The sequence below is a fragment of the Pongo abelii genome, chromosome 4 (assembly GCF_028885655.2).
Source record: "Pongo abelii isolate AG06213 chromosome 4, NHGRI_mPonAbe1-v2.0_pri, whole genome shotgun sequence".
Classification (NCBI taxonomy): domain Eukaryota; kingdom Metazoa; phylum Chordata; class Mammalia; order Primates; family Hominidae; genus Pongo; species Pongo abelii.
In genome coordinates, this window is record NC_071989.2 from 91,128,160 (window position 1) to 91,146,954 (window position 18,795).

Sequence of the window (18,795 nt, forward strand, 5' to 3'; positions counted from 1 at the left end):
TAATTTTGGACTTTACAAGTAGACTTTGTATTTTTCTGGGTTTTAGAAATAATATACAATTACAACATGGAAAAGATGAAATTATTAATGTTATAAAAATTCAATTTGTCTTTACTCACAACTAGAGTATTGCTTAGTCATATGTCTCATAGTTATACATCTTAGGTTTAAAAGTAGAAAAAAAGCCCTATTTTTAAAAACCCTCCCATTGATGGATGCTATTGGTGCAGTATCAAAATCTGTCAGGCCTTTAACATTTGAGAGTAGTACATAGCTTTAATAATTATTTCAGAGTTTGTGCAGTATCAATATCAGCTCATACTTACATGCAATGTCCTTGTTTAAGACAGTCTACATAATGCATCAAACACAGTGCCTACCAGTAGTGAGTAGTCATTTATTATATAAACATACTGCCTGTTGAGAGAAGTTTTCTGTGTATTTACTGAATGCATGGAAAGCATGAATTTGATACTGATTCATATAAGCCATCTCTTCTGATTGTCACGAAAAGGCTATAAAAGCCCTGTGTGAAAGGGTAAGAGGTGAAGGTTCAGAGAGGTTCAGTAACTTGCCCAAGGTGGCACAGCCACATTGTGGTAAAAGTAGGATTTGAACCCAGCTTAGCTCCACTCTGAAGTCCATAGTCTTTTCAGTGCTCTTTGCTGGTTTCAGTATAATATAAAAATAAACAATTGATATTGAATAATATATGAACCAGGAATCTTGGGATATTTACTTTGTAGAATTTATTTTCCTCTTAATCTAGCCTGAGAATGTTAAGAAATCAGATCTAATGGTGTTTTCCCATAATGTTATTATTTAAATTAACAATGTCAGTGGAATCCGCAAATAGACATCACCACCTAGCTGCTACCTGGAAAAAGAGAAAGAAAAATCAGTATTTTAATGTCTGTCTTGGTTGAAAATACATGTTTTATTTTAATTAATATGTTCTATGCCATGACTATTGTTAAAATTATTCTTCTGATCATATCAATATTACCTTTTGTGCCACCAATGCTTTATTTTGATGTGCTTCAGAAAGAGTACAGTTTTTAATAAATGGCTTGAAATATTTTGAGGAAAATTGATCAAAGGTAGTTGACATTGGGTTTTTTGTTATCACTGTGTGTTAAATCTGTAAATGATAATCTGGGAATTTGGCTAATATTTATTGTTTTTAATTTAGTTTAATATACTTCAGTTTGTTAAAAATATGATGTAAAAATAACTGGTAATAACTAAGTACCTATAGAGTTAAGTTTGATGAATGAGAAATACGTACCAATTATCCAGTTTACAATATTTACCAAGATTTATAGTTTGCATCTTCATTGCAAAACAAATGGTCACTTTAGCATAATTCAGTAAACAGCAGCTCATATGGGATTACCTGGTCTATCTGTTGCAGATTCAACTTTCAGAGGTTAACAGGAACTGTTTAGGGGAGAATAACATTCATAAAAACAGAAGTTTCCTGTTAATTGGAACGACTTCCAGTTCACAGGAAGACTCACTCACTCAGTCCCTGTTTCATGGTCTCAGCATGGTGTCTAGTGTCAGTGGTGGGAATAGTAATAGTACTTCTTCACATTTGTGTGGCACATCACAGTCTGATAAAGCACTTTCACCTAGTGTCATTTGGATTCAGCACAAAGGGCAGCATGTGGCTATGGCGTGTGTTAACTGCAGCCTTGTCATCCTGGCAGCGTACTTGTACTTTAAAATTCAGAAAGCTAAAATTGTTAGGGAGATTTCAAATAGTTTTGGAACTATAGGAAAAAGTGTCTTAGAAAACTCGGGGGAGTTTTTGGAGAAGTTGATGTACTCATCTGAATTAACCTAATTTTAACGTGAATCCCAAACACGGGAATGTGTACCTATCCAGGTTTATAGTCATTCAGAATTTACTTAACACTCAGAAAGTTTGAGTTTGACTTTCTGGTGTGGGGAAGTCTCAGTTATCTTTTATAGCAGTACCTTGTTTATCCTGATATTCTTTAAGCTAATGTTTCATAAGAAGTTAGATATCTTTCTTCTTTTATGTGTAATTATTTCAGGGTTTCAGGACTTAAGATTCTTGAAAATATGGGTGTATTCCATAGATAATCTATTTTGTTTCAATTATTTTGTAAAACTTTCAACTCTCATTTGGATCTTTGAAGATTTAGAAATCTAAGCAAGTCTGAAACAATATACAAAGAATAAGTATAAACTCAATGAAAATACACTTATCTAAGCAATATTGCAATATAAAATATATGCTTCAAGTGGTGTAAAAGTGTTTGCACTTAGAAAATATATTTAAACTGTTTGTCCTCATAAATTTATGTCTTCGGCCTTCATATTTATCTCCCAGGAGTGTCGGTTTTATTTGCATTTTAATAAGAAAATTATAATAAAAACTTGGGGTTTCATTTTAGGTGAGGTTTTTGTATTTGGGTTTGTTTTTCTACGGTAGAGTTTAATCCATGTGTTGCTTTTCTTCAAGTATAGTTTAAAGGAGTACATTTGGAACGTGTTTTTGGAAAAAGCATATTAATGTAGCAGAAGAGACTTCAGTGCACACTTTCGAAGAAAAACAGTTTCTGAGCATTAAGTGGTAAAAGGCAATAATAATTCAAATGATGATAACAAGCCAACCTGCTAAAAAGAATGCATGTTCTGTGTATCCAGCCATTTCACATGAACTAACCCCATTTAAAAGAATACATTTTCCATTCACTGTGCACATATGTGTAATCATTTTTGACTAAAATCAATTGCCATTATCATGCCAACTAAATCTGCAGTAGAATATATTAGTTGCCAGATACAGTACAAAAAATATCATTTAAGAGTAATCATGACTGAATCCCAGAAATGAATAGATGCAATTTGTAACAATTAGTTATAATGCCAAGAAACACTCCAGAGAGTAAAGTTAATGTTAATTTTTATATGTAGTAACTCTAAATTGCTATGGTAAAGCCTATAATATGGTAGCAATATGGTAGCAATATGCTAAAATACACGGAAACATTAGAGATGAGCCTAATTGCTTTTCTTACTTTCCTGAATATGGTAGGACCTGATCGTTGCAAAATGAACCCGTGCCTTAACGGAGGCACCTGTTATCCTACTGAAACTTCCTATGTATGCACCTGTGTGCCAGGATACAGTGGAGACCAATGTGAACTTGGTAAGGTGGTACTTGGCTGAAAGGGTGCAGTTCTTTCGCAGAAGATATATTGGGGGAGAATTTATGTTGTCGAGTCAATCAGAGATTTCAGAGAAACCCATATGAAGATTAATTATATGTTAAATGAAGTTAAAATCTGAGGGTAATTAACTAGGGGCTGGAAAATGGGTACAGATATTCAGTGAATTCTGTTAACATACTCAAGACTCAGTGAGGCCTGCTGAGTCTTGTGTTTTTTACAGGTAGAATTTACAAATGTAAAGATGCATAAATATTAACAAAAATGTACATCTATCCTCCAAATCTGCATATAAATAAAAATCAATTTCAGTATAAAAATCTTTTTAGAAAGCTAGACTTAAAAATTGCGAAAATAATAAAAATTAGAGTGCCTTGTCCTTAGTTTTGGGATAATTTTTCTTCTCATTTGGAATGGGAAAAACCCTTCCCTGACTCCCAGCACCCAGCCCAACGTGCCTCTGCCTCAGGGAGCTGTGCAATTGCTGTTCCCTGCCTCTCTTTTGGTTCCAAGGAAAATAATTGACTCTCACACTCCCATATTCTTATTTAGGCATCCTTCTCTTTAAAGAAAAAAAAAAAAGGCACCAGTGTTGATTTGGCTACATATAGACCTCACTTCTGAGAAAAGAATGATGAAATATGTTGTCCAGATGTTCCTTTTAGAGATATCATGAAGGCTTGCTTAATTTCCTTACAATGATTGAGTAAAGAAAGCTCACCAATAACACTTTAAATTATACATAAATATTGGGATACAATCCCAACATTCATATTAAAAGAGTACTTAAAAAAAAAAAGTCAATGAGGCCGGCGCGGTGGTTCAAGCCTATAACCCCAGCACTTTGGGAAGGCGAGGTGGGCGAATTGCTTGATCCTAGAAGTTTGAGACCAGCCTGGGCAACATGGCAGAACCTCACCTCTGCAAAAAAAAAAAAAAAAAAAAATTAACCGTGCCTGAGGTGGAAAGATTGCTTGAGCCCAGAAGGTCAAGGCTGCAGTGAGCTGTGTTCACGCTACCACACTCCAGGCTGGGTGACAAAGTGTCTGGCACTCAGCAAGTACCATAAACATGTTTGGTATTATTACTATATAATATCATCGTTACTAAGACCATTTCTTTAGGTAAGAATACATTATATGACCAAGAAATTTAACTTGCTTTGTATATTCATTTAAAAGTATTCTTAAACATTAAATTTTTAGTGTAATTGCAAAATGCTATGGAAATAAAGTCACTAATTTCATCAGGGGAGATCATATGTAGAAAGATTAGAATCTGCATAGAAAGATTTTATTTGACATAGATTTTAAAGTTGGGAAGATTTGACAGGTGGTGGAGGGAGATATGGACACAACAAATAAAAGCACAGAGGCCAAAAACTACAGAAGGCATTTGAATGACAGCCTCGATCCAGGTATGCCTACTTAGGGGTTTGGGAGAGGGAGACGTACTGGGAGACAGTACCAGAAGGCAGGTTGGGTCTAGAAAGCCCTGACAGTCTAAGAAGGTCCTGAGTTCAGGATACTGAATAGTGTTACTTCACACTCTAGTCAAGTGATTCTGAGACCTTAGCATGCATCAGAGGGCTAGTAAAACAGATTGTTGTCTCCACCTCAAAGTATGTGATTCAGTAGATTTGGGGTGGAATTGGAATTGTGGATTTTTAACATTCTTAGGTGATGCTGATGTTGTGGTCCAGGGAGGTCACGTTGAAGACTGCTGCCCTGGGCAATTGGGATCCATGCAATGTTTGGAAGTAAAAGAATAAAATTATCATGACTGTGTCTAAAAAATATGACATTTAGCAGAGTGATGGATATATTGGAGAGGAAAGGGCCCAGGGATGGTGAGGCCAGTTAGATACTTTGAGTAGTCCATGTGTGAGGTAATCAGAGAATGAGCCGTGATTGGAGGTGGGAAGGCTGCGGGTGTTAATTCTTCATTCGTTTTAGGGCTTATCTGATTCATTTATTAGCAATGGAGACAATGACCCTACTCTGAATACCTTTGACATTTTCTTAGGGTTGCCAAATTTAGGAAATAACAATTCAGGATGGCCACTTACATTTGAGTTTCGAGTAAAAAAGGAATAACTTTATAGTATAGGTTTGCCCTAAATGTAGCATGGACATACTTATGCTAACAAATTATACTTTTTTAAAAATCTGAAATTCAAATTTAATTGGCTGTCTTGTATGTTATCTTGCAACCTCACACTAAATGGAATTCTTTGATACTTTTTGAAAGTATTTTGTGAGCTTTTACTATTTTGTTTCAGATTTTGATGAATGTCACTCTAATCCCTGTCGTAATGGAGCCACTTGTGTTGATGGTTTCAACACATTCAGGTGCCTCTGCCTTCCAAGTTATGTTGGTGCACTTTGTGAGCAAGGTAAGAGCTATTGCAACATTTGTGTGATGAACATTATTGATTTTTTTTAGCAATTTTGGCCTCAATGCATAATCTTTCCTGCAGTGGAAATTCACATTTCCTTAGGTTTCCTTATTCAGGGATAGCTCAAAACATCTGAATCATAGTGTTGACTTGATTATGGTTGTTTAGCTGATAGATTGGAATTGCAGGCAGGCAAACTGAGCTGAATTTAAAGACATCCAGCCAATAAAAGGAATATTATCATATATATTTTTCTTGGGGACAAACTAAGCACTGACCTTTCTGTGGCTCATGTACGAAGGAGTACTGAATTCAATGTTAGCTGTTTTTATTTTCTCCTCCTAAGCACTTGAGACTCAATGGACTTATTTTTCATCGTCAATCATATCTGGAGAATGAGTTGATATAGTTGTTAGAATACGTTTGCCTTGGCACATGCTAAGTAGAAGATATTGTGAATCTGCTCACAGGAAATTTTCCTACTAAAGAAGGATTGACTTTTTCTGAATGAAAGAAAGCCCTATGTTCATGATGGCTTGAATCTCATGATCCCTGTAATTTGCATTTTATGGCCAACCTGAGAGTGTATTTTAGGTGGTTAATGGGAGCATTTCTTGGTCCATCAATAAGAAACAGATTGCATGTTAAGCACACTCAGCTTTGGAATGTTGATTTCCTCTACTTAAACTCGTACAGTGGTTTGGCTTTGATAAAAGTGTTCAGTGCCAAACTTCCATTCCACCAGACAAACTGAAAATGCATTAGACACTCAGGCACATTGGTCTGGTCCCACATTCTGCTTCATGGTGTTAATTTGGATGTCACTGCAATGAATGCAAATCCAAAAGGAGCATGTATTGAATTGCCGTTCCAAGTGGATGGATGATGGCTACATTTTTAGGTGTTGGTTTTTTTCTTTTTTTATTGCATAGGGTAAATCTGTTTGTTTTAGATTTTGAATATAAAGATAGAACAAGCAAGATCCTCTTCTTAAAGTAAAAACATTAGAAAGATGGCATTTGTTGAAGAAAACAAAAGCCTGAGACAGTTGAGACATTCCAATATGTTAAACATGATTCTGGCTTCTGTTAGTTCCAAGTACAAGAAGCAATTCAAAAAATCATTTGCTCAACGTGCATTTATTGGGCACTTACGGTCTTCCAGGCACTGTTCTGGGTATTAGAGATAGAAATATGAACAAAACAAAGTCTCTGATCCTGGTGACTTAGCATAACTCTTGGCAGAGAATAAAATTTAATTCTTTACAGACTAACAAATGCATCCTGGCACATTATTTCATTTGGTTGGCATAGCATTTCTATGCATTAAATGGGCTAGAAATTAAGGCTCAGAGAAAAAAGTGATGTGTTTAATGTCACACAGCTAGTAAATCGTACAATGGGAAAAGTGAACCTAAATGGCTTAACTCTACAGCCCAAGTTTCTCTGAATATCTTCACACTTCTAAAGTAACTCTCAAAGATAGACACTTTATTTGTATGTTTATCTGATGGATTGAGTGGTAACAGATTTTTGGAAGGGACTTTGGTGCCATTGACCTTTTCTTTTTCTTTTCAAAAGAATATTGAAAGTAAAAAGTGTTAATTAATTTTATTTCTGGTGCCACCTGACTTTCAGGTACTTTTTATCGTATTTTCAAGCAAGTTTGATTTTCATGCACATTTTTTGCTGAGAAACATCGATCTCAGTCTGTTTACGCAGTGCAGCTGTGCTCCTGTGATTTATTGCCAGGATACTGAAAGATTTTTTTCTCCTCTTTTCAGGTTGCCTAAGAACAAATGTTTTCTTCATTAACAGCAGCTTTGTTGTCTAAACAATTTTCTATCCAAAGTTTGGTGATGACCGTGTCGGTGTTCCTTCAGCTGACGTTTTCTGTTCTCTGCACTAGTAACTTCCCAAGTCACAGTTACTCTGAAATAGGGGACACATTTTGGTGCAATAATTACAGATACAAAATCTAGAAAGGGCTATTGGAATGGTAGAGAGGCAGTTCTGGCTGCACAAACTGCCCTAGCCAAAGTCAGTGATACAGCTTGCCTAGTGAGAAGTGTAGAGGATGGGCACTTTCTTAGGACTTGACAGCTATATGTCAGAGATGTTGAAAACATTACCTGTACAGCATCAAAAGAATAAATTTTTGGTGAAATTGTTTGTGATAGTTTCACCTTCTATGTTCATGAACAGGAGCTGTGCACACTACAAATCTGGGTTTGTATTGTAACCCATTGAAACAACCTATTTTTTTGTAACCTCTTTAAAACCTATAGGAGTTTTAAAGCATAAGATGTCTTTCCATGCATCGAATGATTTTTAAGCAAATGTCATCCACAAGCGTTGCCTTTTAATAAATAAAAAGAGTTTCACATAATTTTTAGGTAAGGTTGAAAAAACAAATAGACTATTTCTATGAATAGTATCTCCTATCAAAATAGCATCCTGGGAGATGCAGCTTGACACATGATCCTTCATTACATATTTGTTGAATTCATGAACAATAAAATTTAAGTGGCCAGGCATGGTGGCTCACACCTGTAATCCCAGCACTTTGGGAGGCCAAGGCGGGTGGATCACCTGAGGTCAGAAGTTCGAGACCAGCCTGGCCAACATGGCGAAACCCCATCTCTACTAAAAGTACAAAAATTAGCCGGGTGTGGTGGTGGGTGCCTATAATCTCAGCTAATCAGGAGGCAGAGGCAGGAGAATAGCTTGAACCTGGGAGGCAGAGGTTGCAGTGAGCACAGATCATGCCACTGCACTCCAGCCTGGGTGACAAGAGCGAGACTCTATCTCAAAAAAAAGAAAAAGTGAATCAATGTGGATAGTTGGCTTTATTTCTTTTTACACAAAAACCACTCTAAGTGGTTTTTGCAGATGTATTTATAATCATTGGGAAGCTATGATTTAGATAGTACAAATAAATACATTTTCCCAGTTTGGTTTTAACAGAAACTCTGTCTCTATTTTTTGGACCTGTGTTCTGATAGGAATGTATGCATCTGCTAACTGAGACAGGCATTGTTAGTAGTGAAGTGGTCACACATCTAAATTTTGTGATCATCTGGGTTTTCTTGTTTAGGAGGAAAAATACTTAATGATAAACTATTTAGAAGACAAAAAGGGGCTGGGTGCGATAGCTCACGCCTATAATCCCAGCACTCTGGGAGGCCAAGGCAGGTGGATCACCTGAGGTCAGGTGTTCGAGACCAGCCTGGGCAACATGGTGAAACCCCGTCTCCACCAAAAAATACAAAAATTAGCCAGGCATGGTGGTGCACGCCTGTAGTCCCAGCTACTAGAGAGGCTGAGGCAGGAGACTCGCTTGAACCCGGGAGGCGGAGGTTGCAGTGAGCCAAGATCATGCCACTGCACTCCAGCCTGGGTGACAAAGTGAGACTCCACCACAAAAAAAAATATAAAATAAAAAAGACAAAAAAGGGGAAACCAAACTAAAACCAATTGGGTTAATAGCAGATAAAAAAGGAGATGTAGAAAAGTTTTTTCTGATGTATTATTCAAGAGGTTAAGATCCTCCAGAATTTTACATCATGTATCTTAAATTAAATGATAATGTCCATGGTTAAGGAAAGTTATGCCATTATAAATCACATTATTTACTTTGGCAGTAAGAATGTTCTAAAAAATTTTTTGATTCTCCTCCTCTGTAAACTAAACCCCTCACATAGGAAGAGCTGTGTTCTTCCTAACCCCTCTCACCTTACCTCTAAATTCTTACAAATGAACTTCCCCAAAGCGGAAATACTTCATCCAAGTAGCCAAAATTTGCTTCATTTTGAGGCACTGAGTGCTACTTTTATACCAAACCATCTAGCTGTGTCTTGAGTCCTTTCCTATGAGACTTGGTGATCTCCAAACAACACTTTAATAAACGCAAAACTTCCAGTGCACATTACTCAAAAGAATTAGTCAGCTGGCTGCAACTAAACAACAGGCCTGATAGACTAAACTGAAATAAATACTGCTCTCAGATAAGCTGCATCTGTTGTGTGAGTATGGTTTTAATCACTGAAGCCAGGAAAGAAATGAAATCTTTCAGAATTCATACTTTCCCACAGTTATAGAAAGAGGAGTAACAGGAATGAGTCAAGAGACAATCTGAGTTTCAATTTGGCCACCAAAACTAACATATAAAGCAAACATTTATTTAATTTAGTAGGGTTCTGTTTTCTTCTATTAATCAGCAAATTTGGGTGGGGGGAGATACTTATTAGGTCATCTGGAAGATTTTGTTGGTGCCTGAAATTCTATAAACTTTGCAGTTTTGTTAGTTTTTACATGTAACTACTTCAGTATAATTGTGGGGTGTATTTTGTGAAAGTCAACCCCACCTGTGGATGAGCAATTCTGTGGGAAGATTGCCAATGAAGAATACAGTGCTATGAACAAGGCTACTTTCTTGTGGAACTGTGTAAAAATTGGCAACCCAGAAAGTGCAGCTGAGACTGCCAGTGTAAAATTTAGATATATTTGAAAAATATTTTTGTCCCACTGGAATATCAGTTATAGTGTGCTTATTGTGAAACACACACACACACACACACACACACACACACGTATATGACCTGGTGGAATGGGGGAGTGAGTTAAATAATTTAGTTTATTTCATTTTTAATAAACTTAAAATCTTGATGCATTTTCATTGGGCGTTACCTATCTTACCTTTCTTTTTAGGAAGAATGCATACAGTTCTAGCTATATCCCAAAAGGTACCTATTCATAAAGGATTTTTTTCTCTTTGTCAGTTTTACATGAAAAGAGCATGTGACTTCTCAGATATCTCTTTGGGAAGTGGGAGAGGACTACCTCCAGAACCTTTGAAGTTGTCATGCAAATAGGGCATTCGTAATCCTATTAGCCGGAATTCTTATCTGTCACTTGAATGAGTCTCTTAGAAAAGTTGTGTTGGTAAGGAATTAGCCCCAGTTGCTTCACAAGTAAGTCAGCCAGTGCTATAGCAGCCCAAGAGATTTTGGCTGGCCCCTCTTCCAGTTTTCTCTGGCTTTAATCAAGGAAGTTGCTGTTAGATGCTGCCTTTGCAGTCCAAAGATATATAGCCATCCACTTCCCACGAATCAGTTGGGCTCACTTTATAATAATTTCTTTGTCATCATGACCGAATTTTATGAATCAGTTTTACTTCAGGGACATTGCACAGATACTGGCTTGGGTATGCTATTAACACTTAGATGGGGGTGCCAAGTTTGAATGACGTATGTGCATTTAATAAGCTCCTGCCTGTTTCTTCTCAGATACCGAGACATGTGACTATGGCTGGCACAAATTCCAAGGGCAGTGCTACAAATACTTTGCCCATCGACGCACATGGGATGCAGCTGAACGGGAATGCCGTCTGCAGGGCGCCCATCTCACAAGCATCCTGTCTCACGAAGAACAAATGTTTGTTAATCGTATGTACCAAATAGATACGAGTTTCCAGGAACTTCACTCCTTCTCATCACTCTCTTAGTTTTGTCTGTGTGCAAGTGAAAAGAAGTAGCTTTTTCAATCATAATACAACTTATCAAATCCCTCATCTGTGAATTACTTAAAATCATCTCACCTATGTTAAGTCCCCCATTTTGGGAAACATTCAACTGTAATATAGGTAGGCATTGGTTTGTCTGCCAGCAGTAGTAGTTGAAACACTTGCTGTAGGTTGAATCATAAGCAATTGCTATTTGATCATTTTTAAATATACAAAAACGGCCATTTCTTATGGCTCAATAGAATTCTTACTATGGTTATACTTTCATAGTCTCTATTTTGAATATTTATATGCCTGTCTAAAATTACAGTTGTTTTCAGTTATTTTTGTCCTGCTAATTAAAATTGACTTGTTAATAATAGCACCCTAATCTTACCTTTTGGGCATATTGATTCTCATTCAAGTTTCTAAATATTTTAATTTGTGGAAAGTGAGCTACATCCTAAGAACTTGAATAGGTGGAGATTGAAAGCTAATGAAACTTAATATCAGAGCTGTTTAATAACTCCTTCAACTGCAGCAAAAAGGAGGGCAACTAGTTTTCATGTAGCAATATGTAGAAATTTGTTGCTCATAAAGCATTTTTTTAAGAGATAGTGTCTTGCCATGCTGTCCAGGCTTGACTTGAACTACTGGCCTCAAGTAATCCTCCCACCTCTGCTTCCCAAAGTGCTGGGATTATAGGCGTGAGCCACCATTCCCAGCCTCATGAAGTGTTGTTTGATGTTCTATTAAATATTTTCTCGTGATGCCTACTATCATTTAGAAGTTTGTTAATTTGTAATCTGGATAGAGGTTCATTTAACTTTACTGCGTGATATCCTTGCCAGTGACTCACCTCATGGTAAAAGTAAATATTTTTGAGGATAAATTTGTAGAACTGTCTAATCTAGGTGTTCATTAATTAAAATATTTTGGGAAAAAAAAAAAAAAACAAGTGGCTTCCAAAATGAGGGTAGCATGGATAAGACCTAGCACATTTTATTGGGTCACTGAATTTTTGCCAATGGCATCACTTAACAACAACAACAACAACAACAAAAAAATAGAAAATTTCTATCATAAAAAAATTTCTATCATGAGTGAGGATGGAAAAAATATTAATTATAGTAAATTGCTAGGGAAATTATTGTCTATGTCTTGATATTTTAATGCTTCACAGTGTTTGCACATTAACTTTTTCATTTAAAGCACATTGGGCAGAAGAACAAAAGATAGACTAGGAGAGATTTTTATGAGCAACTAAATAAAAATCCAGCCAGTAAAGAGGATGTATGATTCATGCTGAAAATAATTTTCTTTGATATATTTTCATCCATATATGGAAAAGTAGTACAAATATCTGTGTGGTTTCCTATCCCTTAGGTGTGGGCCATGATTATCAGTGGATAGGCCTCAATGACAAGATGTTTGAGCATGACTTCCGTTGGACCGATGGCAGCACACTGGTAAGATGCCCTTGAAAATGATGTCAAGTTCTACCTTCTGGAAATTTGGTACTGTGCATTGATTGCACATTACAGAGGGTGCATTAGATTGGAGACAAGTTAAATGACTTGCTCAAGGTCACTCAGTGAAATAGGGAAGGGTTAGAAGAGTTCCAAGCTAACTGATCCAACATCCAGTTCTCTCTTCAATAGTTGTGATTCTCTTCAAAAGAGGAGTGTACCAGATTTCCATCAAACCAGAAAACCAGACAATTAGTAGAATTGCCTTGGGTCTGTCTTTCAGATGGTTATCTTTGCTTTCTCTAGCTTCAGAGCAAAAAGAGAAGAATAAAATGTAGGAGAAAAGTCCTTTTAAAAAAATACCTTTCCCTCTTAAATAATTCACTGGAAATCTGCTATAAGGCATGACTCATTTCCAAGCAAAAATATTCATTTATTTTTATCTTAAAGAAGATTGTTGATATGATCTTGTGAATTTCTGCCAACTAATTACATATTTCAACTTGTTTTCTATTTTTTGAAGAAAGAAGTGACTTGGAAATGCTGGCCACAACTTTGAGTAGGCTGTAATAGGTTCTTAGAACAGGTGAAGCTATTTTGAGTCACTCCTACTAAACTCAAATAAATCTAATTTTTATAAAGAGTTCAAATATGATTGGCTATACTAGTGGTACTCAGTGCTGGCTGTTCATTAGAATCACCTGGAATATGTAATTAAAAACTGGTGCTTAGGCCTTATCCCAGGTCCATTACAGCAAAACCTCTAGCCGCTGTATTTTCTCAGTGTTCCAAAGGTAATTCTTAAATGCAAAGTTGGGATCCACTGGGCTAGATAGTAAGTGTAAATTAAATTCTAAATTAGAAACAAAGTGTAAAAAATTGAAGATAATTTTAAAGGCCTTTTTGTGTTTTTATTACTTAGGTATTCAGTTTCATTCATTATCTGCCACTTGTTTGGATTTAATGAGTTTGGCAAAATATAAAGTTCATTCTAAAACAGATGTCAAAGTAATCTCTGCTTTTGGAAGTTCTGCTCTATCTTAAGAGAAGCTGCTCCATCGTGGACACACTACTCACTTTATCTATATGTCAGCCACTGTATTAAGCACTTGTGTATGTTTATTCCCCACAATAACTTTTAAGAGAGGCATTAGATTTTCCTTCACCTGTTTTACAGGTAAAGAAAGGGAAGGTCAGTTAGGTTGAGCTATTTGCCTGGAATCACAAAGCTGTTAACTGATGAAGCCAGAATTTGAACTTAGGCTTGTCTCCAAAGCCACAGTTTCTTCTGACCGGTACCTCCTTGGCTTTAAAAAGAGTGTATCCCTTGTTACATTTTCGCTTTGAGCAACCCAAAATAAGACCTGAGTTTCTCTCTCTGTCACCACTGTTTATGTTTAATCAGCCCTGTTTCACTGTTTGTCATTCAAGTTCTTAAGTAGGTTATTTGGCAAGATGTGAGAAAAATAGGGAAAAACAGGTTGTTCTTAAAATATGTTCCCAGTAAGCTATAGGAAACACAACCTTAGAATCAATAGTCTCATTTTCTTCTATTAATAATTGTCCTGGCTGGATGTATTGGATCTGTATCTGCAATTGTTGCCTCTTTATGTTTTCATTTTGCTGTACTTAGGGGGATAATACTGGCCCATTAGATTAATAGCGATTGGTATAGCATTAATCTTTATATTATATTCATTTTAATTGAAGATAATTTTGTTCTTATTAATTTAATTTCTAAGTGAACATATGATTAAGAGAGTATTTCTATATATTATAAGCTGTTTTTATAATTTTATTAATGTATATCATACAGTGAATGCATTTAATGGGTTTTCCTTGTTAAATGTGTACTTCATTGTCATGGAATAAATTGGGTTTTAGGGTGCCCACTATTAAGTCTAACTCCCACAAATTTCCCTTATTTATAGCCCAGTGAAAAGTGCAGGGTTTTGTGAGCCCCCATCATGTATACAGAAGCTGGCATGCCCAGGACTCAGCGGGCCATTTCTATCTAGTTACTGCTTATTTGTGCCTGGCAGATGCAGCCCATGACTTATCCCAAAGTGTACCTGTTGTCTGGGTTCCTGTAGATTCCAGCCCTGAGCCTAGAATAGCTGCATTTGGCCAGGTGGAGTGTACGAAAAATCTCTTTTTCCTACACACTTACCTGACTGAACCAAGTCCCATCTATTTCTAATCTGTCATTGGTTACATAGATTTGATGTGTGTGTTTTTATTCTTAGCATGTATGTGTGTTACTAGATGTTTGTTCTGGTCTCTCCCTTAGCAGTTCACCTCTTCAAAGAAGTAATTCGTTTCCCTGCTTTTTATTTCTCATGGTGTCTGAGATAAAGTGTTATCCTTTATTCCTGTGTGCTTGGTTAAAGAGACTTCATATTGGCCTATATCTGGCAGCTATGTGGGTTCTGTAGAATATCTTAGGAAATTTATCTTCCCTGCCAAGTGCCATACAGGTGAGCTTGATTCATCATATGTCATTATTCCTGTATGCCAAAGCAAGGCAGCTTAACCGGTTTTTCTCTGTGTCCATTAATTTTTAATGTAGGTACACAAATACTCTGAAAAACATAACAGTTACCATTTCCATAGTCTAGAATGGTCCTAAATGTGGTAAATTAGTGAGCATTGCACCTTGTCAAAAAAGAAATATTGATTTTCCTCTGAAATTTTCCTCTGAAACTTCCAGAGGAAGATAACATAAGCTAACATAGATACCTGTACAACATAAACAAGAACCCTACTCTTAATTAGTTGGCACTTTCACTTGAAACGTAAGGATTACGGAGAATGCACTGAGGGCCTCAGTTTGAAGAAGACACATGATGAAATGTATTAACAAGCAAAGTTTATCAAAGAAATGACACAAGTAAATACAGAAAAAACTCTGACAGACCCTCGGTTTCTTCTTAATTCACTCTCTGTGTAAAATAAAAGTGTGCTAAGGAGTGTCCCTTAACTTTGAAAATTCTGGAACAGAGCAGACCATCTGTCTTAGAGCCGGTCTCCCTCGCATTCGAGTGATCTCCTGCCCACTTTCTTGCCTTTGTAACCACCCTTTCCTCTATCCTTTTCCTCTCTGAAACAGCCTAGGTGTCCCTTAAACTCGTTTGTAGTTTTTGCTACAGTCACCATCCCGTTAACGGGTTCCATATGTGTGCAGGCCTTTGAATAAGATCCTTCTGCTTTGTTTCGCTGTTTACTCCAAGGTTTTTGCTTTTGAAAATATCCCTAACAGTAAAGTCTTGGTCAGGGGGATCAGTATCTGCTTATACTTGGAATGGTGTTAACTTGACTGTGTGCAATTTTAAGGACTTTGTTTATGTTTTGGAGTGATTTCTCTCCTCTTCCACACCCTCTCTCCCTCCATTTTTTTCTTTGTAAGATTTATTAGAGCTTCTCTGTCTTGGGTGGTAGAACAGTATTAAAACAAAAAGAACCTTTCATATTTACCTTAAAGTATCTTTTGATATTTAGCCTTATGATCCAGTAAGAACAAACAAGTTTATATTAGGTCTCAATTTCAATGATCCCTTTTACTGAAATAACTTCGCTTTCAATAAACTTACAGTATAAATGTATCATATTTAATGTTATGCTATACAGCTAGACTAATTCAACTAATATACTAAATTAATGATGTTATTTGGCTAAGTTATCTAAATTGCCCTTATTCTTGAGATTCTGATGGATTCATTCCACATTACTGGCCTCTATAATAGGATGTTGTTATCATTGATAAAATGCCAAATTCTTATTTCTGTTATATTTTAAAAATCTATTACTTTTTTTATTTGGGGTGTTTGCCCAATAAATTTCACAAAAGTGAATTCATGAATAAAATTGTGTCTAGCCTTACCCTTGTGATTTATATTAAGATTATTTCTTTTAACACATTTCAGGTTTTACTTTGTCACTTGGCTTTCTCCTAACCCAGTTATTCTCTAACTTGACTATTGTTAACTTGACGATTGTTCTCTATAGCAAAATGTGCCTACTGCTTTATTGGAAACCCTAACAAATAACTTCACTAATGAATTGCTTTGCTTGTCACACAAGTAATATCTTCAAAGACACTCAGTTAAACCATCCAAGTTAAATATACATTAAAGCTAGCGAACTTAAACAAACTTTTCTTATCTAGCTTATATACTGTTAGCTGACTTTAAAGTTCTTTCTTAAACCAACTGTTAAATGAATGACTAGTCAGAGTGTTTTCCTTCAGATCTGTTTTCCAGTGCTAATGACCTTTCCCTTCCCTGGCTATGAACTCTTGTTGCTCCCTTAAAATTCTTCAGTGTCTGCTCATTGCCTTCAGTATAAAATTTTAATTATTAGTATGGCAGACAAAACCAATCCACTCCGCCTGCCACTTGCTAAGCTATAGCATCTCAAAATACTCTCAGTTCCTGGAATAAGCCATGGGTTCTCACTCCTGGGCGGCTTTGACTGTACTGGCCCTAGTGTTTAGCATATTCTCACGTCTTATCTTCATTTCATCTCACAAACAGTCAAATACCCTGCATAGCCAAGGGTCTCCTTCCAGGAAGCCTTCCTTGCTGGGAATGACTAAGAGCTCCTCTTCTGTGCTCCCACATCTTTTTTGTCCTCCACCGATCCTAACTCAGGCTCCTGTGAAATCGACTTCCTGACACTGAGTCTTCTGAGATAGGAATTAACTTGCGTCTCTATTTTTTCAGCAACTAGCAGAGTAGTTGACATAGAACAGATATTGAATAAATATTTGAATGAACAAATGATCATCAGTATACACACATTGCTCAGCCAACTCTATCTTTTGAATCCTGAAATGAACACATTATGTCTTTCAGCTGAATCTCTTTGTGATATTTTTTGTTTACCTAAATTAAAGATTTTATTTAAAGTTGTACCAGTATGAAAAACATCAAAACATAATAGATGGGTTTTACGGTGAAAAGACCAAAAAAAAAAAAAAGATATTCCTTAAAAATAGAAGTATATAGTTGAACATACTGCATCTTATAAATGTATCAACCCAAAGGAAAACAAGTGTTTTTACTAGAAATGATGACAATTTTGTCCATGGTTGTCCTAGAAACACCTTTGCAATAAACTTTGGGAATTAAAAATGGAAAGTAAACTTTCAACCTCTGCCACCCCTGCAGGTTTGAGTTATATCAGGGCAGGTTTTCCATGAAACTTTAAGAAACCAACAATTACTCAAAACTTTGGAGGAGGATATTTTTTTCCAGATAGGCACATATTCCGTAGGTATACTTTCTGAAGAAAAATGAGTTTTAGAAACCTTATTATTTATATCCAAAATGGAGTGAACAAACAAAAGGAAATATCACTCCCAAATGTTATCAGCTCATTTTACTTTTTATAGATGCTTTGGTTGCATAAGATGGGATAGGGCTTCATTTGTAAATCCACTATCTGAGGCTGTTTATTCAAGTGCAGAGGAAGCCAGACAGGCAGGGAACGTTATGGAATCATTTATATTTATCTATCAATATACCTCCTGGCAAAATGATTTTCATAACACTGTTTTCAACTAAAGGCTATAGTGTCTATGGGACAGCCCAATTAAGGAGCTATCAGAAACTCTTACATGCTTTCATCATACTGTTCTGTCCGATAAACCTCTCCAACAAGTGGTTTAAAATCAAATTGTGGAGCTCAGAGATTTAAAGCTGTCATATTGCTTTCTTCTCTCTTGGACCCTCTGGAGTAAGATTCTCACGAGGGGATTCTCTGGGCTCCACATTGCTCCTTACTCACCTTTCTTCAATGATTCCCGCCAGCACCATCAAAGCTGACCCCTCCCCACCGGACACTGGTGTCTTCTGTGGATCAGACGCATTTACTTCAAAGGGAACCATCACTTTAGATGGCCATGTGCAGAGGCCGAGGACTGAATACAACTGACATTGCCATTCCATTTTTAAAATATTGAGGAGCTTTTGGAATATTTAGTTTGTTCTGCAGAAAAAGCCCTGACTTTATTCCTAAACATTTTTAAAAACATTTTCTGCATCTCCTTCACTTTTTTTACTTCTGTCTTCTCTACATTGTCAGGACTCAAATGTCACCCCCATGAGGCTGCTGGCTTCCCTGCTTCCTGGGAAATTGTCACAGCTTCCTTCTTCTCACTTTCCATTCTACGGTTGGGAGAAAACAGAGAGACTTTCTCTCTTCTACATTTGCCCAAATCTGG

The 18,795-nt window shown here is 36.4% G+C and overlaps 1 protein-coding gene across 2 annotated transcripts in view; it reads left to right on the plus strand.

Annotated features, from left to right (window-relative positions):
• The window catches only part of VCAN (versican), a 109,998-nt gene that overhangs the window by 70,253 nt on the left and 20,950 nt on the right, over nt 1-18,795 (plus strand). For both annotated transcript variants that reach the window (XM_002815717.5, XM_063724176.1), the window contains 4 exons: nt 3,071-3,184; nt 5,485-5,598; nt 10,889-11,047; nt 12,490-12,572. In XM_002815717.5, the coding sequence (XP_002815763.3) occupies nt 3,071-3,184; nt 5,485-5,598; nt 10,889-11,047; nt 12,490-12,572 (470 nt within the window). The remainder of the gene's footprint in view (nt 1-3,070; nt 3,185-5,484; nt 5,599-10,888; nt 11,048-12,489; nt 12,573-18,795) is intronic.